Source organism: Clinocottus analis, unplaced genomic scaffold (genome assembly GCF_023055335.1).
Source record: "Clinocottus analis isolate CAN_PGR_092001 unplaced genomic scaffold, fCliAna1.0.p SCAF_23, whole genome shotgun sequence".
Taxonomy (NCBI): Eukaryota; Metazoa; Chordata; class Actinopteri; order Perciformes; family Cottidae; genus Clinocottus; species Clinocottus analis.
Genome location: NW_027175965.1, coordinates 2206890 through 2231069, shown reverse-complemented (window position 1 = coordinate 2231069; position 24180 = coordinate 2206890). Strand labels below are relative to the sequence as shown.

The window sequence follows — 24180 nt, the reverse complement described above, 5'->3', positions numbered from 1 at the left end:
GCACCCTCTTCTGTACTTTAACTGAGGATTTCCACGTTATGCAACTGTATACTTCTACTTTACATTTGGATTAATATTGTAAATGTTTACCATGCTACGTGCATTTGTCAGCTTATGTAATAATTAAGTGATTAAGCTGCTGAACATTTATTGCTGTATATTCACCAAATCAGTGTTTCTTACTGGGTTTGCCTGCCATGAATATATTCGATAATGGCCATTCACCATGATGACTATACTGTTGTTTTTGGTACTTATGCTATATTTTTATTCAAATATACTACATTTTGAAAAGAGTCATGGTATAGTATGTCCTGTCCTTGCTTACACGTTTCAAAGAGGCATTGAAGACAGGTGTACATTAAAGAGCTTTATTAAATGGAAACTTGCACAGCGTTTTAATAGAGTCATTATACTAGACCGTTAGCAAAGGTACGAAGAGATTTCAATTTGCGTCAGCCTAATAAACAATGGCTATAAGCAAAGAAAACTTTTTTTGCATAGAAGTCCCAACTCGGCATCGGGGGAAAATAGGTTTGTGTCTATGGTGACCTCTAAAGAGACACAACATTAATGCATAGAGTTACAGTATCATTCATCTGAAGTCCATTATCATTCTCTGATTATGTTCTTTCATCTGTTATAACAAGATCGCCACTGGTTTCATAAATAAAAAGTTATATACACAATGTGACATTAGACAGGAGAGTGATGAGGGAGAGGGGCCTTAAGCCATGCTTTGGGTAGATTTGAAGCAGTTTTTTTTTTTGGAGATCTAGGACCAGTTGAGTCACATTTGTTGATTAGAGCCAGATGGGAACTGATCTTTGTTGTGTTCTGCTAGTTTTCATAGATAGCCTTTGTTTGTTGACTGTGTCTGACTGTGAGGAACACACCTGAACCCCTATGCAGGTGAGAGTGTGTGTGTGTGTCTCTTTAGTGTAGGTAGTTTATTTAGAGCCCTTTGAAGAGATATTAAAAAGACCTTCTTGGTGTGGTTTGGTGAGGATGTATTCAATACAGGTCATCCAGTTTGGGCTCCCAGGTAGAACAGCAATGTCTGACCACAGGTAGAAAGAGGAAGTAGAACTCGTCAAATTGGTTTTAAAACCCATTTCATGAGTCGTGGTCTGAGCCAAATGAGTGGATTTGTCCTCCAGTTTGTTTGTAGTTTTCCATAAAAAGGTCACTATTTCAATTGTAGGGAAAGTTTTTTTTACAATATCAAAAGGCACATACATGATATTCACTTGTTTTGCACTGCTCCCTTTAATTCATCCATTTGTGTTTCCTGAGTTTTTTCCTACCTTTATATATTCTGAGATATATATATATATATATATATATATATATATATATATATATATATATATATATATATATATATATATATAACCTCAAAACACAGTAAGAGTGAACTTCAAACTTAAACTGATTCAAATGCCTGGATCTGATACCATTATTTTAATAACTAACAATTCAGGACATCTCTATCCTTGTAGTTATATTTAGTTTTAACAATACAGAAAGCAATATTTAAGTCAAGAGCTGAGGTTACCTTTCACATAAAAGAAAGATCACAGTCACTGGGACACGAGACTGGTATCTGTTTGGTGCTCTGTATTGCTGACAGGACTTCCCCAGTTATGTGCTGTTATACCAACTACACTAAAAAGTTCCAGTTTTGAAAGTGTCAAGTAGCAGCCAGGTCAACAAGATTGATCTTGTACTGGCCTGGCGTTGGACAGCATTAATCTGTGGATGTAAAAATGGACAATGTGCAGAAATGTACTTTTTTGTTGTTGTGGCAGTTGTCCAGCTGCACATTTTATAATTAGCAGACGTGAACTACATTAAGTGTCTAAAACCGTCTTTCAACTAAGGAGTAACATCCTGATTATTATTTCCATTAGTCGATTTAATTGTTTGGTTCATAAAATATAAATATGTATTTCCTTAAGCTCAAGGTATAGCATCTTCAAATAGCTTATTTCTAAACAATCATCCAAAACCCAATTTATGATTGCAAAACACGACTGAGTAGTTGTTTGAGGTCTAATCATGAAAGAGAAATTCATCTCTCCTGTGTGTATTGTTTCTATGAAAACACCAGGAGATAGATATCTCACTCTGAAAGCGTCTCAGCATTGAGTCCGTGATTGGTTTTACAGCTTACGTTTGTGAGCTGCTTCTGTTCGCCACGTTTTGCTCTGATGCCATCAAGTTTCACAATGTATTGTTTACAGTCCAGTTATGAATAAGCCCGTTCTCCTCTTTGGCTGTCGAGCTGGTATTGCAGTGTAGCGCCCTCTGGTGGATCTGAGCATTAGCTGCGCTTTGCTGCCACCTGCTGCCTCAGTTTCTCTCTTCTCTTTTTCTCCATCAACCTGGACACAGCACACAAAAAATATAAAACTAATACAATGTCATCCCAGGCCTGAATTTTGCAGATGAGAACATTCTCATCCAACACTCACTTTTCTTTTCTTCATCAACAGAAGCTTTGAACGTTATTTAGCACAGCTCCTCTCGTTAACATTTTGTTTGCATGACTAATCTATTTATTGTTTCCGGATTAATAATAAAGAGTGTGTGTATAATATATTAAAAAAGGTGGAATTGAAATAGCTGTCTACACAAAGACTTCCAGCTATCTTTTTCCTCTATGTCATCAGTCACCTGTGGTTTCGCGCCTCCACCAGCTCACTCAGCTGGTCCTGAGCTGCTCTGAGCTCCTCCAGACTCTGCTGGTAACCCAGATCCCCTGAGCCCGACCTCTCCAGGAGGGAAACCTGGTTGGACAGCTCGCTGGTTCGATCCCGCAGGCGCTGGATGGTCATGTACATGTTCTCATCGTCTTCCTCCTGCAGCCACAGCGAGCGAGACAAGTGTGAGTTAACAGGTATGAACTTGAAGGAGAATCCACGCGTCTGTCTCTCAGCGGCGGTTTACCTTTGCATTGACAATCTCTATGTGGATCAGTAGTGACGCCAACTCCAGCTCTTCGCTGTAGCTGTTCTTCAGAGGGATGCTGCGGTAGCCTGACAACACAAACGACACAACAAATTCAAACTTCAGGTGACAATTGTCTAGATTATTAGTGTTGGAAAGAACAAGTAACAATTCCCACCCCTCAAAAGCAGACTGGCCGATCGTAGCATCCGACAACTCTGTGCTCCATCGTCTCTCACGCAATCGGTTCAGGTTCTTTTCATATTTAGAGGTTGGAAGGAGAAGTGGAGCGTTCATCTACCACTGTTGCTAGGTAAGCTTCTGGGGTCCTTGCTGCTTTTTAGTGCGAGTATAGATCGACCTGAATTTCTATACTATGATCTGTAGGCTTTAGTTTTTTAACCCGTTTTCACTGCTGAATCAATTAGACATCCTGTATATGTCATTCAAACATATGATGTAGAGCCTTCTGCATCACTCGCCACTTTCAAAACAGCCCTTAAAACTGATTTATTTAAATCTGCTTTTTACTTGTAATACTAGTTTTTCTTTTTTTTTTGCCACTATTGTCATCTTTCTTGTTTTATTGTTTCCTCTATTGTTTGTCTTCACCATGTAAAGTGTATTGAGTACCTTTTAAACCACTAAACAAATAAAATGTATTATCATTATTATTATTATTATTATTATTATTATTATTATTATTATGCGGGGTGCTTCTCCCTAAAATTGCGTTTTTGATAAATTTGAGAATATTCATGCAGACAGTGACACTGTGAGCCAGCTGGTAATTTTAAACCTGACCCCTGTGTGGAAGTGAGTAAAACGTCAAAAGGTATCTCCGGGTAATAAGTTGTCACTATTACACATTACCCGCGCACAATGTTTAACCATGACAAAAGCCACAAAATCAGACCGTGTGGATTAGTGCCATGTAGTCATCAGGCCCTGTTCAGAAATGGCCGATGCGATGATTGGCTGTTCGTTAAACTGGGGTGACGTTCACCTGTTCGTAGCAGACGGACAGGGTAGGTCGCCTGTGCCAGGAAGTTAGGATCACTGAACATGTCCTCCTCGTAGACAGTAAAGCGCAGGATGGAGAAGGTGGGGTTGTGGATGTCAAACACAAACTGCTTCTGCACCCACACGGGATTCAGTCCGTTGTCAGCTGGGAGGGTCAGGAGGAGACAGTTGGTACAAATGCATTGGAGCCCAGGACTCAAGGCGCACACATTACCGCAGGACTGTGAATCTTATGAATTGAGACTACAGCTTTCTGACCTACGACGTCCGTCTTGCATTTGCAGCTGTCGTAATCGGCTCCACAGATCTCCACCTCCACGAAGGGGCAGACGATGCTGCGGCCATTTTTAGGGAGATGACGAGCTCCCAGCAGCTGATCCAGAGACAGTGGAAGAATGTGAAAAGCAGGTAAAAGACTGTGGAAACGAAATGATTCTCACCACTAGTTAATATAAGATATACTAGTTAAACTTGTACTTCTATGATCATTTTCACCTGTAGCTGGATGGTGATTGGCTCCACGTGTAAGGTTTCCTTATCGAACGGGTCAAAGGCATCGTCCCTCATGACATCAGGCTGTGGGACGAAGCCGCTGGCTCCTCCCAGCATGAACAAGGCCTGGTTCAGCTGCATGGGTTTATCTACACACAGACACACACTTTCATCCCCTGTTGCATTACCTAATATGTGCAATATCCATTACGTTGAAGTACTTTTACACACATTTCTTTTTCCATTTAATATTCTTCTTACTGTTAATTGTGTTTATTACAGTTATATTGTTTATTTATATTACTTGATTTTTTTAAAATCTTTATTTACTTGTGAGCAATACTGCTGTAATCCTGTAATTTCCCCACCGAGGGACTAATAAAGTACTATCTCATCTTATATTGATTCAATCGGTTTTTGGATGCGGTCCATCAGAAGACCGCGAGGCTGAACCTGATTACCCTCCCCCCAAAAATAAAGTCTAGCCTCACTAAGACCAACTGTGCTCTGGTTCTCTGTCACCTTGCAACAATGTGAACGTGGAATCGTTATTATAAACATAGTGTATTGATCTGTTGTCCCTGGTGGGCTCATAATACCAGAGGCAAAATGTGACGATCGGGGTTGACTTGCTAATGAGGAGATACATATTTTTACTATCAGTGCATGTCAGTTATCTAATCTTTTACTGCAACATTCAATTCTATAATGTAGTATGCTTGATGAGAAAAGTGAAGTACCTACTTAATCAACCTCACGTCTGCTCAGCTCTCTTTGTGAAAAGAGATGTTTATCTCTTATACATGCTATGTGTACTTGCTTTGACCTTGTCTGAAAGTACACATACTGTATACTTGTACACCGACCTGGGGTCTGGAAATTGAGTGCGACCAGCTGGGAGCCGCAGAGCCACACGGGCAGCGGGTCGTAGTTTGACGAGTCCAGCCTCTGTCCTCTGGGATAAACTCTGGAAAGCTGGCGCCGATTGTACTGCAGGAAGCGCTTCCCTCGACTGCGTGTCGCTAACTTCTCTGCCTTCGTCTCCGGGAAGGAGGACATGTCCCGGTAAAATGCCCTCTCTGTCCCGATCTCTAGCAATAGCAGCAAATAAAAAAAGAACGTTTCAAAACAAAATCTTGGGAAAAAGAGCGGCAAGAGAAGAAGTGAGAGCAGTTTGATCCTTACTGTCCTCGTTGAAGGGGACCGGCCTGCAGTAAACTACGAGCTCAGACAGCTCCACCGCGATCTTCTTCCTCCTCTCCATTTGCTTCTCCTCCTGCATCTGTCATCGTGAAAGATAAGGTTCCCGATTTCAGAAAAGCGTTCCCATCAGGAAAATGAAGTCCCAAGATGTAGCTCTGCGTCACGCCGGTCATACTAACCCGTGCATCCGCGTTCTGCGTGGCCTCTCGGATCTTGCTGACCCAGCTGGTCACGTCCTCCAGGCAGTCGGCTGCCACATCGAGAGTCTGAACCGGGTGAGACGACAGCTGCTGGGAGTGGATCGTGAACACGTGGGGACGAGAGTTCTTTCCATCCTTGTGCACCACTGGACAGATGCATGGTGGGGGTAGAAGAGCTTTGTGAGAGAGGGTAGTTTTTGAGAATTGAGAATTAGATGCTATTGTCTGTTTATGGGACTCACCGACATGGCAGGTGGGTACGTCAATGAAGCCCTTCAGGAATGTTCCAAGAGGACTATTCTCTGTTGACTGAGACAACAGAATAAAGTGACGGAAAGTCAACATTTTGGTTTCGAAAAGCAGGCTGATCGTTTGACATTCTTGCAGCTACAGCTGAGAGTCAGAACTCACGGCTTCGTCCAGCTCTCTAGTGGGAGAACTGGGAACCTCCTCCACGTAGTTTGCAGGAAACCACAGCTGTTTCTTTCCTCCGTAGTCACCTTGCCACCTTAAAACACATCACTCAGCTTCAGGACAAGCTGCTCTTCATGTGAAGGAGACAATGCAGTGTAGCAGACGCACAAGAGGTCACATGGCCAATGAGACGTACTCACCAGCTGCCCTCCTGCTTATCCACATTGAGGATGAGAGCCTGTTTGGGGAAACAGAGCTCATCTTCCCTCTGAGCGCGGTAGTCGTACAGAGCTTTGACCGTACACTGAAACGCAGCAGTGAGGGACACCATCAGCTTCAGATGTTGAACCGCTGCTGCTGCTATGGGTTGTGTAGTTTTACTTCTAACGATATATATAAATATTTTTTAAAGTATAATCATATTACCTTAAAGGACAATCAAATTTGACTATACTTTACTAAATAACAAGATACTGTTTAAAAATGTGGGTCCACAATTCAGAAAGATCTCACTTACCCGTGCTGTAGGCATCTTATTGGCTTCCACATAGAAATGAGGACTGCGGACCTCATAGAGCGCCCCGTAGTCAAGCTCCTGAGAAATACACAAGTTATGGTTACTTCTGCAGTTTAATGCCGTTATTTAATTTAATGAAAGGTGTCATAGTATAGTATAAAAAAAGGTTTTTACGAGAGTGTCACGGAAATTGTGATTTTAAAAAGTTATGGTATAGTATGTTGGACCAAAAAAATAGTCATAGTATGGTACGTCAAAAAAAAAAATAAAGGTAATGAGAATGCCATAGTATAGTATTTAGAAAAGAAGTCATACAAAGTCAGATTATAGTCTGTTGAAAAAAACACCAAAAGGTTGAAGTATAATATGTTGGAAAAAACATTAGCAGCCGTATTATAGCAAGTCTATAGTGTGGTAAAAATAGGAAAGATGTCAAAAGTAACAAATAAGTTCTAATATTGTATGTAAAAAAAAAAAGAAAAGTCACAGTACAGTGCGTCATGAAAGTCATAGTATAGGATGTCAAAAACATCCTAAAGTTGTTTAGTCTTCTTCCATGGTCACACGCGATTCCTGGGCGGTGTCGGACTCACCGCGGTGCCCATGCGGTCCAGCGTGTCCTCGTTGATGGGGTACCGGAGCCTCATCTTGCGGTACAGAGGATGCTTCTCATAGTAGCTCACAAGGTCCACCAGACTCTCGAACTCTGCCGAGCTGCCCAGCATGAAGAGACGGCCCTCCTGCTGAATGCGACAGTGTTTGATCTTCCCCTCCGCCCTGCAGAGAGGTGGACGCAGAAGGAAAACTTGAGCCAAAAACAAACAAAAAAAGAGAGACTAAATATTTTTGGTGGGCATCACGCGATCGTCCCTCAGGGTGCGTTGGTCTTTCCACCTGAAGGAGATGGCGTAGGAGTTGCTTTCGCTGCGTTTCCGCACCAGGAACGCTCCGTCTCTGGGGACGCGCATCAGCATGTGTTCTGCCTGAACGCGGGACAGACTGGAGTGGTACCACCTGGAGAACACAAAACTATCCATTCACTAATTGGTGAACTTTATTCTCCTCCATCTTCTCTCACTTCAAAAAAAAAAGAAAAGAAAAGAAAGCGAGAAGGTGAGACATCTTTACAGACTTTAAATCACTCACTCTCTGCTCTCGTGTGCGTTGGGCTGAGGCACGGGGCTGCCCAGCCTCATCTCGAACTCGTTGCAGCGCAGAGGCGTGTCTCTGTAGTGGCAGATGAGCCGGTAGAGGCTGTCAAACACCAGGTTGTCGGTGAGGTAGAAGCGGGTGGAGCCGGACTCCTGCCGTGAATGGATCCTGCAGTGCTGGACCCGTCCGGAGCGCCTGGAGGAGGAGGAGGAAGATGAGGAGGAGGAAGAGGAGATGGATATGGGGGAGTTAGCAAGGTAATCTCCGGTCCGTCACAAAACTCTGGAAGGCTGGAGACAAAAAATGTATCAATACTGGATTGATTTTCCAACAACTACATTTAGAGAGATATGTACTTTATTAATCCCCAAGTGGAACTTTTTGTTATAGTAGCAGCACCACACACTTTACAGACATACCAAATGGAATAAACCAAACACCCAAAATCAAATCATTTTTAAAAAAAAAGGAATAATTTAAAGAAATACTGAGGTGTCTAAATATGTTTTCCGCCTCCATGATTACATCTTTCCTCCACTGACGAATAAAAAGGACAACGAGAGGAAGCGGAGATTACTTTTAGTGAGATGTTAAGTATCACCGACCAGAACGAGAGGGTGTAGTCTCCGACAAACGTCTCACTCTCCCGAACCAGGAAGGTGCCGTCTTTGGCCCCGCCCTCGCAGTACTCCTGCAGGAGCTTCTCCGCCACCTGTCGACCATCACGGCCTCCCCCCAGCTTTCCGTGGAACCAGCGCTCTGCACAGTGCTGCTCGTTGTTGTTGCACTCCTGACAGATTACAGGAAAGAGGAATTGAGTACAGTCTTTATCTGATGAATACCTTTTTTTTCTCCATATTAGAGTATCATTTCCCTACCTCCTTTCCTTCAGCGTCCTCCTCTTCTTCTTCGGCTGACTGGTAATGAGACGTCTCCTCTGAGTAGTAAATCTTATTACTGGTCAGGACGAAATAGTGCGGCGTCCACGTCTGGGAATTGCACAAAACCACGAATTTAGTAGCGCCACACAATACTGCCCGTCACTGACACTCGACGCAGAAGAACGTATGCACAACGCACGTGGTCGATGGGGTCTTCAAGGTAAAGGATGCCGTTCTTCAGCGAGTTGCTGATGTCGTTTTCGGAGCAGCTGGCTGAAGTCACCTCTTCGTACAGCGTGCCCTCGACCAGTTTCTTGTGCTGCGACACGGTGATGAAAGTTGAGACGCACTGTTCAATGTGGGAGCCTTTTTACTGCTTCCGACAGGTTTTGAAATGGAGGTCACGGATCTTGCTCGAGGACCCTGTAACTTTAACTTGGGTCATTAGCTACTGTTGGTCCTTGACCATTTGTTACAAGCCGCAAGAGCTGCATACTAGATCTTTCTAAGGGCCTTTGGGTGGGGGCCCTGAAATCATTGCTCAGTCTGTTGGCTTATCTTATACACTGCTGACCTTGCAACGAGAGACGAGGGTGTCGGTCTGTGTACCTTGATGAGGATCTTCCTGCGGAGCTGGTACGGCGAGGGCAGCTCCTCCGCGTTGTTATCGATGGGCTTGGTGAGCAGCAGATCCCCGAACACCTTCCTGAAGTGCGTGGCCATGTTCCTCTGCTGGACCACACTGCAGTGGTCCTCGATGGACAGGATCACAGGATACCTGCACAGACGCGACAGCAGGACGGTGAACCCGTGCGTTAATCTCCAAAATGAGAATCGGCAGGTTGTTCCCTTCGCACTGGTGGGGAAGTAAAAGAACCCTGGCCAAGCTCACTCGGACGTGACGAAGGCTTGTTCTTTGATGGTGTGCAGCACATCCAGGAATTTGATCTTGGAGGTCAACGTGTGGCCGTGGTAGATGATTGGCAGGTCGTCAGGTCCATCCCAGCAGTCCACTGCGATCAGAAAACAGAACAGAGGTGTTTAGCGGGACCGGACCAAAGCAGACCACAATGCAACGCTGTCAGTCCACATGGGGCCAGTTTTTTCAGGGGCGGCATTGGAATGAGCAGCAAAATCCCCGAAATGTCATCACCCTATCATGTTCTTGTTCGGTAGAGTCAAATGCTAGAGACGCTTACGCTCAATGCAGCGGCAGCCCATCCTGAGGCAGCGGGCGTAGGCTTCTAGAGAGGACTCACTGGAGAACTGGTCACCTGTCAGGTAGCTGAGAGAAACATGGAAACACGTTTAAAAATGTACTTTTCTAGTAGAGGAAATTTGATTATTTGCCGCCTCACTGGGAGTTAAGCTTTTAATTTTTGGTGCTGTAACTATAATGACGGTCCCTACTGATGATTGCTGAATTAGGTCATCATTTCTTCTTAAATCATTTCGATCAATTAAATTATTTTTTTTCTAACCATTTAAAAAGAATCAGATTTTTTGTAGTTTTTGTTTTTGTCTTGATTAAAAAAATAAAAATAAGAATAATATAATATAATATAAATGTGACATGGGCAAATGCTATGCTCTTAAAAAGTCTTACCAAATCTGGTTTGGTAAATAAAGCATTCATTCAGTCGTTAGTACATTCAAGAAAAGTTAGCTCATCAAAGTTAGTCAATTTTGGACACACTGGGATGAAATTGATTCTTTCATATGAATCTTAATAAGAGTCAATAAGTAGATTTTCCTAAACGTGGAGTGTTTAAAACCCCATTATTCCCATGAAGCTCCCTTAAATATGATAACAAGATCTCCCTACGCAGTACAGGGACTCCTGAGACAAAGATGTAAACATGTAGGAACCTGTGCGACCTACGTGTTGTGTGACGAGGAGATCCAGTACTGAGACAGCGGCCTTTTCATGTCGTCAGCAACGACAGGGGAAAGTCGAGGATCACACACAGAATTCTCCTTGGAGAACAGGAACGTCAGAAACTGAAGGGGAAGAAGAAAAAAAAGGAACGTGATCAGGCGGTGCGCGAGGAAAGAAATCCCCGCAGCCTAATTCAGTCGGGTCTCCGCTTCACCTCGTCGAGCTGCAGCATGGGCTCCGGCTGCGGTGCGCCCCTCATGTACCCCGTGAGGAACTCTCTGACGCGACTCAGATCCGACGCCCAGGACTCCTGAGACCAGTCGGATAAAGCAGTGAGCACAGGGCGGTTATTTTTATTTTTTTTAAAGAGAGCATTTTCTGTGTGTTGTGCATGTGGAGTCCGCTCAGTACCTTCTGGTCCATCTGTAAAAACTTCTGGAAGTCGTAGAGGGAGATTTGACAAAGCTCCGGTCGATCAACATTCCTACAAACACAAGGGTTTTTTACAAGATGTCACGCAGCAGGAGTGGAGCTTCAAGAAAAGGTTCATTTTCCACTACGTTAAATGTTTCACCTCCAAAAGTACCGTTAAAATGTCAAAAACACATGGCAATGTTCCACTTTTGTGAAAGCCAAAACCTCCCTTAAGACACTGATAAATTAACTGTGTGGACGGGTAGAAGGACAATAGCGATAGGGGTGGAGGGGGTGGGGGGGTGAAGATAAGGGAGTGCACACCGAGGAAGAGGAGGTGGTGGAGGTGAAGGGACTCACCGCAGTGGGAAGGAGAGCTCCAGCTGCTCAATAATCTGGGAACAAAAGGGAGGAACCAGGTGACAGACAGGTGAGGGGAAGCCAGGTGAAGCATTCACGGTAAGTGAGCGTGGAGTGGTGCGAGTACTCAAATACAGTACTGAGGTGGGACTCTGATGTACAAAAACTTTACTTTTCCACAGAGAGGGATTTTAAACTTATCCATAATTAAATTTCAGAGGGAAATACATGATATCTGATGGCAGATGAATCTTTCAGAGTCCTATTTTTCCCCACTGTGATGCAACTACTTCAATGCAAGTAAAAGGATTTGAGTACTTCTCCCACAACTGTGGTAGTGCGTGTACACGTGTCCAAACACAAAACTGACACTCACAGTCTTCTGGGCGTCGAACATCAGCGTTCTGTAGAGCTGTGAGAAGTTGGGATATGACAAGTCACTCCGGGCCTCCACCTCCTTCGTAAACAGAGAGGATGAGAGTTAGTGTGAGACGTGAGTCAGAGCATCCAGGACAGGACGTTCACAGAGGCACAGAAGCCCTGACCTGCAGCTTGTCTTTCAGGAAGCGCATGTTAGGGACTCTGTAGTTGACCTGAGGCAGCAGAGCTTTCACATCCTTCACTGTGATACTGAAACACAAACCAGAGAGGAAAGGTACGTCAGAGGCATTCAGGAACCGGCAGGTGGTGCTGCTTGGTTTAAGGCGCTGATGTCAATGTCGAGATTCCACATTTCCAGGCTGAGCGTCCAGCTTTCATTGTTTAACTCTGCAGACACTTTTACGGTACTCTACTTTCTCATCATTTAACAGCACTAACTCTTCAGAATCAAATACCTTTTCATTCAAAATAGTTCAAAACATGTTTTGTTCAGTTTCTAACGTCAGACATTGTGTTATAACTATGTCAAATGTCATTCGATGAGCTAAAAATGTGTTGACAACATACGGTTCCGATGCATTTAGCAGCTGTTCAGGAGCTTTTGATCACATCACACCCTCCTTCACAGCAGTTGGAGTTTTTCCAGCTGTCCGGGAAATGTAAATGTTCAAAATTTCCATTTTAGTCTGAGCACTTTGTTGTCCACGTTGGCTAAAGAGATTAGCTCTTTTCACAGGGGAACTTGGACTTTTAAGCCAACACAGAAAATCCTCTAACTACCTGTTTCACCACTGTTGGTCCTTTACAACTGGGCAAACTCCATTTGAACATATGAAGTGCATCAATTAAAGAGATGATGAATTAACCTCGTTTCTATCAATTAAAGAGCTTATTTTCTTATTTTGCAGTTTCTTCTGTGGAGTTGCTGATGTCTTTACCGCAACATCCTTTATTCCTTGGACAAACAGCACATGGATAATCCCTTTCACTGATTAACAAAGCACATGCGCCCGTCAGCCGTCTGTCATCGAATAGGGAAAAAAGCAAGAGGCAGGTAGCAAAAATAATCCAGGGCAGTGCGCTGAGAGGATCTTTTGGGGTTAACGACCGCAATCACTGCCAGGTCTGATTCCTCTTTCCACCCGCTTCCCTCTGTCTAGCTACTGTTACTATTTTCACAGGAGACAGGAAGTTGCCCTCTCCCAGCCCATCGCATCACTTCCTGCTCCTTATCAGGCAGTGGCAGGTTGTTTGTCCTGGAGCGGCTTCCACCCAAACAGAAGCCTGGATTTATCCATGCGAGCGAGAGAGAAAGCGTGCGCAAGAGATACGCGGAGCTTCTGGCTGTGGATATGTGGCGAGGTCAAGGTCACTGCAGAGCCCTGACAGAGGTGCGACACGCCCTTTGATGACATCTGGATCTGGTTTCACATCCACGTGCCACCTGCTGTGACAGACGGGCCGAAGAGCATCCATCACAGGCTGCTGTGAAGGCTCCGATTGGGTGTTGACGTGTTTGAGGCGAGTCACCCACCTGCCCTCGTGGCTCCGGTCCATGACTTCAAACTGTTTCCTCAGCCACCTGCAGCGGCATGGGGAGAGAAAACAGGAGACTGAAAAAGACATTACAAGAATCCTGTTGGCAATAAAACAAATATAAGTCATACACAATTTCTTTCTCAAAGAAAAAGCGTGTGATCGCTTAAGATTAAAGGTTGCACTGCAGTGCTGGAGACGGAAAAAAGGAACTCATATTCTGATTGTTTTTACTTGTGCACTTCGCTGATCAAATGTTTCATTACTAAAATGAAGATTTTACATTGAACCCTCTACTTTAAATGTTTTCTCGTTGTTTTTGTAATCTTTTTTAAATAATATGTCATTGAGCTGAGAGGAAGGCTTTTGCAGACTGTTGCTAGCTCATTTAATCAGGAATAGCTAACTCGATAAGCCAACGTTGGCACCATGAACACTCCGGTAGAGTTTTAAAATGAAGTTTCTAGAAAAGAAAGGTAATGCTAACAGATTCGAGGCAAAGAGTCAGCATGTTCACCAGCTATAGAAGACATAGGATTAAGCAGCATTGTTCTTGTACCGTAAAGCTATTTAGTGCTAGTACAGCTAGCATGATAACACTGTTTGAAGGCTTATCTTAAAGACATGATTGTGTATTTTTTTTAAAAGAGTGACTTCTTTTATGATGAGGACATGGAAATGGAATAACAATCTGGAACAGTTTTTAAAATATGTATTTCCGTACACAGAGAGTGAGGATAATTCAACTTAAAGCAACATGTTGACAGTAAATGGTCTGTTTTTGTCAAGTCCAGCGAACACTGTTGAATCTACAGTTTACTTAAGTGTCATAGACAGACAGAATTAGCCATTTCATTTCCTCTGACCATTTCCAAATATATACCGCTCACATTATGTCGACAGCCACCTTCTGTTCTCCTGCTCGCGCCACGAAAGCCAAAACTGCCCCCGCACATTCATCTAGGGTAAATAGTTTCATCCCAAAACAAATATTTGTCCTCTCCTCCTCTGACCAGCACCTCCCTTTCCCGTCCAGGTCTCTGCATCTTTTGATGCAACCCGTTATCATTTAATCACACACACAGGGGGTGTAAGAACGTGTTAGGTGCTTTAAAAACACATATGTAATAGTTCAGTGATGGAGGCTTATGACTCAGCCACAAATTAAGGAAACAAGTTGCTTTCAAAATCACATCACTCACACCGCTGATTCATTTCCCTCCATTCATTGTTTGACCACTGAAGCTTCCAATCAGTGAAGACGACAATAACCAGTAAATATTCATGTTTGAGTCACTCTCTCTCGTTATTTGCTTAGATTTGATCAAAGTTGCTGCCAATACATTTTCCGTTGATCAACTAATCAAATATTTGACTAATTGATTCAGTGCTGGGAGCCCTCTACAAACGCTCAAGCATACCTGAGGTCAGTTTGACTATAAACAGTTGAGCTATGCACTGGAGTGATCCTTTAAGTCAGCGCTGCAGACAGTTGAACACACCGACACACACCTGTCTATCTGCTGTGGTGCTGGAGCTCTCTGAGTGTCCACCATCAGCCAGTTGAGACCAGTGATCCACATGTTGACCTCCTCTTCGCTAAAGGCTGCAAAAGAGAGCGGACGCTATAGATGTAGTGTAAAAAAAACAACATCTGACTTTGGTGACTCAATAGTTTAGGCAAAACACATTTAAAAGCATATTTAAATTAAATAAGGTTCTGTGTGTGTCAGAGATTTAAAGTGAAATGTCATTGTGCAATCCTGCAAACATGTAAAATGACAAATAAATGTATTCTTGTAACATGCTGTAATCACATCAAAAAGATGTTTTGAAAGTAAATAATGACTGTTGGGTGATAGACGACGAAAGGTTGTCAACATGACAAAGGGAAATGTAAAATTGTTAGGAATAGTGCCAGTGAAAATACATTGGGAGTCACTTGTACACACGCACGCACACACACACACACACACACACACACACACACACACACACACACACACACTTCTTAAGCACACTGACCGGCCACGCTGAGCGTCCTGAGTCGAAACTCCAGCCCGTAGAGCACGATAAAGCAGTGGGCGGAGTCAAGTTTACGGGCCTCCTCCGGGTAGCGCTCAAAATCCCGGGAGCCCTTCCCCAACCGCAGCTCCCGGATCTCTCGTATGTCCACTGGAGGAGGGAGGGAGAGAGAGAGGCAGGGAGGAAGGGAGGGAGGGGGCAGGAAGGAAGGAAGGAAGGATAGTGTTGCATGAACACAAATATGCACACAACCATGAATCACAGTTTGGTACGTTGTTCGTTTCCCTGCCAAACACAGAAATCTGCCGCTGGAGAGCTCAAGAAATGTAGTGCGTGCATGCGTGTCTGTGTGTGTCTGTGTGAGCCCACAGAGCCAAAAAACAAACACACAAACATTTCAGCTGTCAGTGGCAGGATGCTCCCAAATCTGAAGAGGTTTTCAACAGCAGCCAAACAAACAGACATTTTCTGCAACCTGGCCTTCATTCTTTTAAGAAAAAGAAGCACAGAAGTCCCTGAAAACCTTGATGGGTCGGAAACTTGAAGTGTTTGACCCCTAAAAGCAAATACAAAAGCCCTAAAGATGTTGTTTAAGCTCCTTAGTCAGCTCTTACATTAATGTTTAAGGTCGTTAATGACCAAGTTGTTCTATTTTTACTAAATAAAACATGATTATTGAAGCTGCTTTTCACAAAACCCCATGTAGCTTACATTCAAGTCAACGAGTTAGTCATCTATTTTTAAGAAAACAAATACAAAGTTAAAAAAAAAAAGGTACTTCAAGATTTCTCAAAGACTCTTCTGTCCATATTGATGCTAAATTAGTAACTTTGGGACACATATAATCATCATCGGTTTAAGTCGTCACTGACAGCTGGAGAGTCGCTCAAGGGTAATTTTCGCATCCAGAAAAAGCAGCAGACTGCAGTGTCGATTGTTAGAACGACACCAAAATAAAATGGCAGACCGTAAAAATGCACAATATTGGAAATAGGCAGTGATTTCGGAAACAGCCTAAGTATAGTTCTAAGATAGCCAAGTGGTTATGGTTCACGAACGTAGCCTTATATTTAGATACCAAGACACCCTGAACAAAATGTTTTCATCACTTACACATGCCACCAGATGTATTTCTAGTTGTGCTAATACTCCGTGTACAAAATAGCTCCAAATATTGTTTTTGTCCCACAAAACCTTTTTTTTTTAGATGTTTGTGACAGGATGCAAACCAAATTTTCCAAGGATCTGCTCAATACGCATCTCATTTTATTCAATGCGAATTTGTATTCAATGTGAATACAAATGAATGTTATACAAATGAATTCATTTGAGCTTGATGTTCCTTCATCATACATTGCCATGACAGAAAAAAAGATATAAAAGGAACTGCAAGTTTATATTATGGAGTATTTGTACAGCTTCTAGGATAATTAAGGCAAGTTTGAACTAAAACAAGTTCTACTTAGTTTGGCATTTGTTTAATGGGCGAGTTTCCAGCTGTAGTTTGGCCTCATCGCTTTTTCTTCTTACTGGAAACAACCTTTTAAAAAAAGGGTATCCCCACAAAGAGAAAAGTCACTGGGAGCTTTGGTTGCACCAGAGGGGTTAACAGAGCGGACGAGTCAGGCGACGCACCACAGAGTCTGATGTAAACGCTGGACTCTACTTTGACACTTGCAGCAGTCGACACGCCCGCAAAGAAAACTGTGGCTTATTGACATAGCAGATGTCTTGTGCAAACGCACACACAAACACATGAGCACACACACACACACACACTCAGAGATGCTCTGGCATTCGCACACCAAACACAGGCCCGCTTGAGCACATACACACAATTAACCTGAATGTGACTTTTGTAAGCCTCAATGCCATTTTCAATTCCGCCACAACTGGACATATTGAGAGAGAAAAGAGATGTTTCACATCCAAGCGTTCTGTCCGGCACGAAGACAGTAGAGGGGACGCAGGACGGGACAATCGGAGCCCATTGCTGGTCTTCATTGGGCCAAACGAGTCTTCCTCAGCAGGTTGTATGTGATCCTGAACCATAGAGCCAAGAGGAGGAATGTGGTTCCTATCCTAGCATGCATGTGCAGAGGACAGGGAGTGTGTTTGGCATTAGATTAAGAAAGAAATCCATTATCTTCGGATGGAAACGTGTCCATGATTTAGTGGCCGGGGGTTCAGAGCTGGAAGCAGCAGGAGAGCACATAAATTATTCCCTAAAGACGACCTGTTCTGTTTAAGCTTGTAAGGAATATTCTGCCACAAAGCGCAGCAAAACCACTACATGATGACTTCTTAAAGGACACGTCTGATGACGTTTTACGTTCTTCTTATCGTCAACAAATCCCACTTTTGAAAAAGCCCAAACAAATTAAAATATAATAAGTATACCCACTAGAGCCCCAAATGCAGATTAATATGCCTCTGAAAATAGTTCCAAACAAACGTGTGTTTAAGTAATGTCTAGTGAGAACTACTTTAGGAACTAGCGAGCAACTTGTTCTTAAAGATTTAACTCTTAATTTGTAACCAATGGGCTTGGGGCTGAGAGCCACAGACAGGAAGTTGGTGTTTTCAATGGATTTGTTGACAAAGAGAAAAATATTCAATAATATCAGCCTTATTATTTGGTTTAAAAAAAAGAAACTCCCAACATAATGTTTGGCCACTAAACCTTTAAGGGGAAAAAAGCTGTAGAGCATCTGGACCAAAATCCGTCCAACGTATTAACATATTTCCTGCTTAAAAAAAAAAAGAAACCTCAAAACAATTTATCTTGTAGGATGAAAGTGAATGACTCCCTCTTCAAGAACAAGGACATTAATCTCTAAAGCTGCAGCTTTCAAGGGCGAGAAAAGACCATGAAGCTTGATAATGTGGCTAGTTTCAGACTAGACGTTATGTTACACACAGACATTTGATACATACACATGATTGAATAAAAAACAAATGAATTTCTTGGATAACATGTTTATAAAAACAGTTCAGTGTTGGTACTGAAACTCAGGTGTCTAAAGACGTTGGTAAGTTATGTTAGTACAAAGTTCCTCACAGTCAAAGTCGACTCAATTTCCTCCCAAACCGATACCCCAAAATCTGTATTTGCTTTTCCTCTGGCCATTCCCTTTATTACTTCCTGCTATGCCATCTGGACGTTGAACATACTCCCTGCCTGTCTCACTCTACAACACACACAGACGGCGTTAGGCACACACACGCACACACATTTCCCACCACTGTGACCTTTGACCCTGACACAGGCTGTAAGCATGGTTGTGATGAAGACACACTCGAAGAACCGGTCTGATGTAAAAAAAAAGAAAAGTCTGATGTAAACCTAACAGGAGAGAGGTGTGTGTGTGTGTATGTATGTGTGTGTGTGTGTGTGTGTGTGTGTGTGTGTGTGTGTGTGTGTGTGTAGGTGTGTAAAATGTACTGTCAGCAGTCTCATAGAAAGAAAGAAAACGCAGAGATCATCGTCAGAGAAGCTCGTAAACGAACCGCGTGTCTGTCTTCAGTACGTCTTCGGAGCTCACTGCTTGGACTGAATGAAAGGTTCCCTGAACGCACCACGAGTTGTGTGCACTGCTGACCTGAAACCACCAGCCGTGGATAATTGCAGTGCATTTCCAGTGAAACAAACTGTTCTTGGTACAGCTGGTGACATCACTCCTGACCAGATGGCAGAAGTCGACTTGGAGATTATAAATCACAGGGAAGCGAAACTCTGGGATACGAGAATGAAAAATAAGCTTGGGGGCGAGTTATAAAACGGACAAAGAAATGGGTGGCTGGGATGCAGATTGAAAATAAATCTAAATAAATTGATAATAAACAGAGAGGAGTCAGTATAAGGCATGACGGGGGGGTTTCACAAACTTATTACAAATTCAAAAAATGTCCATTGAACAGGGGAAAATATGACTCAAACTGTAATCAGAGTTTAACCTCGTTGACCTTTCAGGAAACTAGTTAATCTTGACCTTAAACTCAAAGTTGCTGCAAATTTCAGTCGCACAGAGCTCGAGGAGGCTGATCTAATAGAGGTATATATATATGTCTAAATTATTTAAGGGCCGCATCAGTGCGTTAGCAAACAGAGCCGTGGGCCTGATTCCGCTTTAAACGTCTTCCCATTGGTGCAAGCCACCAAAGCGGCGCCTCATTCATGGTCCATGTCTCCGCTTCCTGTAGAAGATGCTGGACCTTTTGTTTTCCTGCAGCCAGCCAGTCCTTCAATCTGAGACGGGAAGCGAGACACTCCCTGATAACCCCACACTTCCTGTGCCTCGGGATTTAATACCTCCACTGTTTGCCAAGGAGCTCATCTCAAAGACAAAACAGCAAGGCCGAGGGAGAAACTGTGTTTGAAAGCAAACAGAGCGGGGGCTGGGGGGACAAAAAAATGAGACAACAAAAACAGAGGAAGGAAAATCAGGAGAGAAGTGGTGGGGGAGGTGAGAGGAGACAGAGTGAAGGGGTCACTTACATAAACATGAGTTAGATTTCTGGGAACAAAAGCAACAAATGAAGGACCTTGTACTTCAGAATGAAAGTGACACGGGAGGTCAGTGGAGACCTTGAATGCGAAAAGGGCGTTCAGCTGGGTGTGAGGAGGGAGGAAACTGGGAAAGGATAGCTGGGAGGAGGAAAATGGAGGGGAGAGAAAGTGGGCAGCTGAGAGATCGAGCAGTGGGAGATAAGTGAAGGAGAGACCCGCTGAGTTCACGGAATGTAGTGGTGGGTTTGGGAGGTTTGTAAAAGGCCGTTTGAGGGTTACAAAAAAGTGTGTGCGCGCGTGTGGGTCTTCATCTGTGTGGGACTGAGCATTCAGGTGTCCGTCGTGGTTTTCACACAAGCTCATCGTTGTTGTCCCTTGCATGAGTGGAGGCTTTATGGTTATGGATAAACAATTGACACGGTTTCCCAACCAGAAACTACACCTACATGTGTGCAGCTGCTGCGAGGCTCATGGCATACTGAAGTGGACCCCCTGTTGATGGTGTTGGCTGAGGAGCTAAAGACGACACGTTGATACGATTATGAGCATCCAGTTTTAACGACATTCATACGCACAGATAACGACTTGCCATAAGGTACAGATAATGTGTTCGGGCAGGAATTTTTTTGTGTCATCTGGAAACTTTTTTGTCTCCTAACTCTTTGAAACTTGCAGTGTCTTTGAAGTTGTTAGCTTTTTCAGCGTCACTATGATGCACACGTGTTGTCATTTGGTGAACATGTTTTCCTCCACTTAAGTTTTCTTTAAGTTATGGCAAAAAGAAACCTTTTCGCGGGACGATGGAAAAACTACCCTGACAGCAGTAAACCTCTCTTTTTTTCTTCTTTTTAGTTTTTTTTCTACACAGGGTGCTACCATAAAGTCTGAGAGTTAGAATAACACATGGCAGACAGAAGGAAACTCTACCATGCCAGTTGTGAATGCTGTACGTTTTCTCCGTGCCAACGGACACTGTAACAAATCCTCCCCCAGGCCACAAAATCCAGGGCGAGGACAAAAGCCCCCACACCCGACACGGGCGGACCGGCGGTCCAACGGGACGTTTCAACAGCACAACAGCAGCCCGCCCCTTGAAGTGTTCCACGGCTACTAGACTCAGCTCCAGTAGACCTTAGCCCCCCCCACCTTCACCCCAGCACCACCACCCAGCCAGTCCGTGTGTCAGGCAAGACGACAGGAAGCACCATGCTGTACCGGGACTTAGGATCCACACAACAGCAGCATGCTATTCTGTTACTGGCCGGCTGACACGGAGGAAGAAGAGGTCACGGGGCCATGACATCACCTCGGTTGAAAGTTGGTAGCGGGGCTACGACCGCAACACGTTGCATACCTTTCACCCAAACTAAAAAAAGATTTTTTTTCTACGAGGGATTTGCCAATCAGACTTTTGGAGCCACCGCCATTTGATTCAGTATGGAGTTGATATCAGTACCGCACCGCTGCAGGTCTATTTTGTGTGTTTTGGTTTTTCGGCGCAGACGTTTCTCGGTAACCATCATCGGTCGGTCGTTTTTTCTATACTTTAAGAGTTTCAGTACCAAAACAAATGAATTATTGACCTTGTAAATAGTTAGTTGAAGAAATGGTGTCACAGCTCTCGTCTATAGGACAATGCAGGATGTCGTCTGCTCAGCTGTCAAGTGCTTGAAAGCTCCGAGTGCTTCTTCAGTTGAGATTACTTGGTCAAAATACATTTCCTGATGCCAAACTTATAATATAACCCGTTTCTCTTTCAATCAACAACCAAAACTGACTTCAGTGCCATCTGACACACAAGCAGCCATGACACAGCATTGTCCATTTAACAAATTCTGATTTAATGCAGAAAGTATCGGATAGGACTATGGGGATATTTGACTTTGGTTCCACCAACCTGTGATGAAGAAGAGCTAACCAGCAGAGAACTATATGTTTTTTTTGTTGTTTTGTCACAAGCCAGAAAGTTGGGAACAGCCACATTGAAAAGCTGCACACGGAGAGGAGGAAACTGTCCCTGGTGTTGGGTTTCTGTGTTCGTCAGCAGGTTCTCTGATACTTCATTCTCAGCTGACTCTTCAGCACACAAAATCTGCAGCTGGCACATTATCTAAAAGGATGTGAAGAAGAGACTGAGACACATCAAGGACCTCATGTGCTTCTCTTTTATGCATGAATGAACCATGAGCCCAGTGGGTCCACTCAGTAACCCTTTTCACAGCAATACTTACCCTCTCCTTCTACTTTGTCGGGGTTTCGGCTCCACACTATCTGCCGCATGTCTTGCTTTATCTGGAAGGTTCTCCTCTCGGGCCTCTGGGACTTCTTCTGGTAGAAGACGGTCATCACCGTCCCCATCTCAAGGCTGTGGAGGATGCGGGGACCGGCCTCCGTCCAGTCCAGCATCCTGGAGGCCGGGACCGGACCAGCGGGACCCGCGGCACTGCTGGCGGCTTCCTCGCCACAGCCATTGTGGCAGCCGCTGAACCTGGCCGCACACATCTTCAGTGCATAGCTGCACGCACCACCTCACAGGATTACTGATCTATCGGGGTTTACGAGTAAGGATGAAAAAAATCACTTCGCTCACTGAATGCACCAGTTGGCCAAGGCGTCCAAACCCGCTGGTGCCAGGAGGGAAATCTTGGTATCCAGATCACAGCAAGCACAAGTTATGAGTGCATGTGGGATTTAACTAAGCTGACTTTGAAACAAAAGTTAAAAGACGCCAATCAAGAGCTGAAACACTGAAATGTCTGCCATGCGAATTCTCCTCTGGCTCTCTGGAGGGAGAGTGTATGGGTTATCCTTTCCAGATGCTTCTGGCAGCACTCCAGTGAAATCCTCTCGGAGTCAGAGCTCATCACCGCTGGACTCGGGTTTCCACACTCTCGAGCCTCCTCCTTGCTGCTGCTCCTTTCAATCCAAGGCGGTAAAAAAAGAAGAAGAAGAAAAGGCACCACGGCGGCCCCGGCTTCGAATCCACGCCGCGTCGCCGCCTCCCTTTTTGGCCGCTCGCAACTCCTGCTGGTGCGGCACGCGCCTCTCCAACTCCTCTCAGTTTGGAGAGAGAAGTTAACGCGAGCGACAAAGTCGCCGAGTTGCGCAAGGACGAGTCGGGCGGACACCCCGGAGGTGAGTGCGGCTGGGCGGAGGAGGAAGAGGAGGAGGAGGAGGAGGAGAGGACGGGCAACGGCGGGCGCTCTGCTGCGACTTCACGGAGAGGCGCGCGGATGGGAGACCTCGGAGCGGCCGCGCGCCCATCCGCCGAACCATTCTTGCTCTCCGCTCACACACTCCTCCTTCCTGGGCACGTTAAGCCGCCGGCGGGGTGCATGGTCCTACGCGGGAGTAACCGTACAGTGTGTGGGGGTTGCGGTGGTACAGGCAGCAGACTGGGAGTTAATTGCTCCCGGGTTTCCTCCTCGACCAGGGGCACTCTCTCCCTCCACTCTGTCGGTCTGCGCGTCCGCTCAGCTCCAACGCCAGAGGTCTTGAGAGGAAATTAGGGCTAGCCGACCGGAAAAGCTTGATCAGATATTTTTTTTTTCTCTTCCCTCTCTTGTGCTGTAGTATATGAGAGAGGATGAGGGGAGGGAGAGCAGCAGTGGAGAGGAGGAAGAGAGCAGAGCGACCTCCGCGGGTCTCCAGGAGACCTGCAGGAGAGGAAAGCTGTGAACAGAACCCGCAGTGTAGCCAAGAGGTCCAAGAGGTCAAGTGGGGTTAAATGACGAAGGTCTCGACGTGTCAGACGGTCATCTGCCGCAGCAACAAATCATCTATGTGCATTTTACGCAAATTACTAATTTAGTTTGTTTTCTTTGTTTCTATTCTGTGTACATGGTTAGATATACAAATCCCCTTTTTAACATAGTAATCACCATACAAAATGATAGTAAAAAAGCTATTTAAACTCAAACTATAATAATAATAATAATAATAATAATAATAATAATAATTATTATTATTATTATTATGGATAATGATAGTAACACATTATATAACTACATAGGTGTATTCAGTAGTAGAATATCCTGAAACATATTTAATTCAAACTAAAAAAAAAAAAGAAAAAAAAAGCCTTAACATATGTTGGTGCCAAGTGGATCTAGACACGTGACACAAGTTTTCCAAAAACTGTATTACACTCACCAATCTGTTTGCCTGTGTAGCAGCAGCACGACCGAGAGGTGCACAGCAGCAGCGTGTGTACTGGTAGTTCAGTTAGCCAAACACACCAC

At 44.2% G+C, this 24180-nt stretch overlaps 1 protein-coding gene across 2 annotated transcripts; it reads right to left on the bottom strand.

Moving 5' to 3' along the window:
* Positions 1–1408: 1408 nt before the first annotated feature.
* Positions 1409–23032, bottom strand: LOC137793594 (1-phosphatidylinositol 4,5-bisphosphate phosphodiesterase gamma-1-like). Of its 2 annotated transcripts, none has more exons than XM_068589858.1 (32): positions 22171–23032; positions 15430–15579; positions 14917–15010; positions 13403–13450; positions 12033–12117; positions 11864–11944; positions 11488–11522; positions 11125–11197; positions 10928–11023; positions 10717–10835; positions 10034–10119; positions 9727–9847; positions 9444–9612; positions 9034–9153; positions 8832–8942; positions 8559–8743; positions 7948–8148; positions 7696–7830; positions 7395–7578; positions 6802–6879; positions 6485–6588; positions 6282–6378; positions 6113–6179; positions 5850–6016; positions 5653–5749; positions 5334–5558; positions 4471–4616; positions 4234–4348; positions 3959–4120; positions 2953–3041; positions 2680–2864; positions 1409–2387 (listed from the first exon to the last, which is right to left on the bottom strand). In XM_068589858.1, exons 1-32 carry the CDS (start codon positions 22439–22441, stop codon positions 2327–2329), a joined length of 3957 nt encoding a protein of 1318 aa, XP_068445959.1. In that variant the 5' UTR covers positions 22442–23032; the 3' UTR covers positions 1409–2326. The 2 variants fall into 2 exon arrangements, with proteins under 2 accessions (XP_068445959.1, XP_068445960.1); XM_068589859.1 differs by having other exon boundaries at positions 7696–7815.
* Between the last annotated feature and the right edge of the window lie 1148 nt (positions 23033–24180).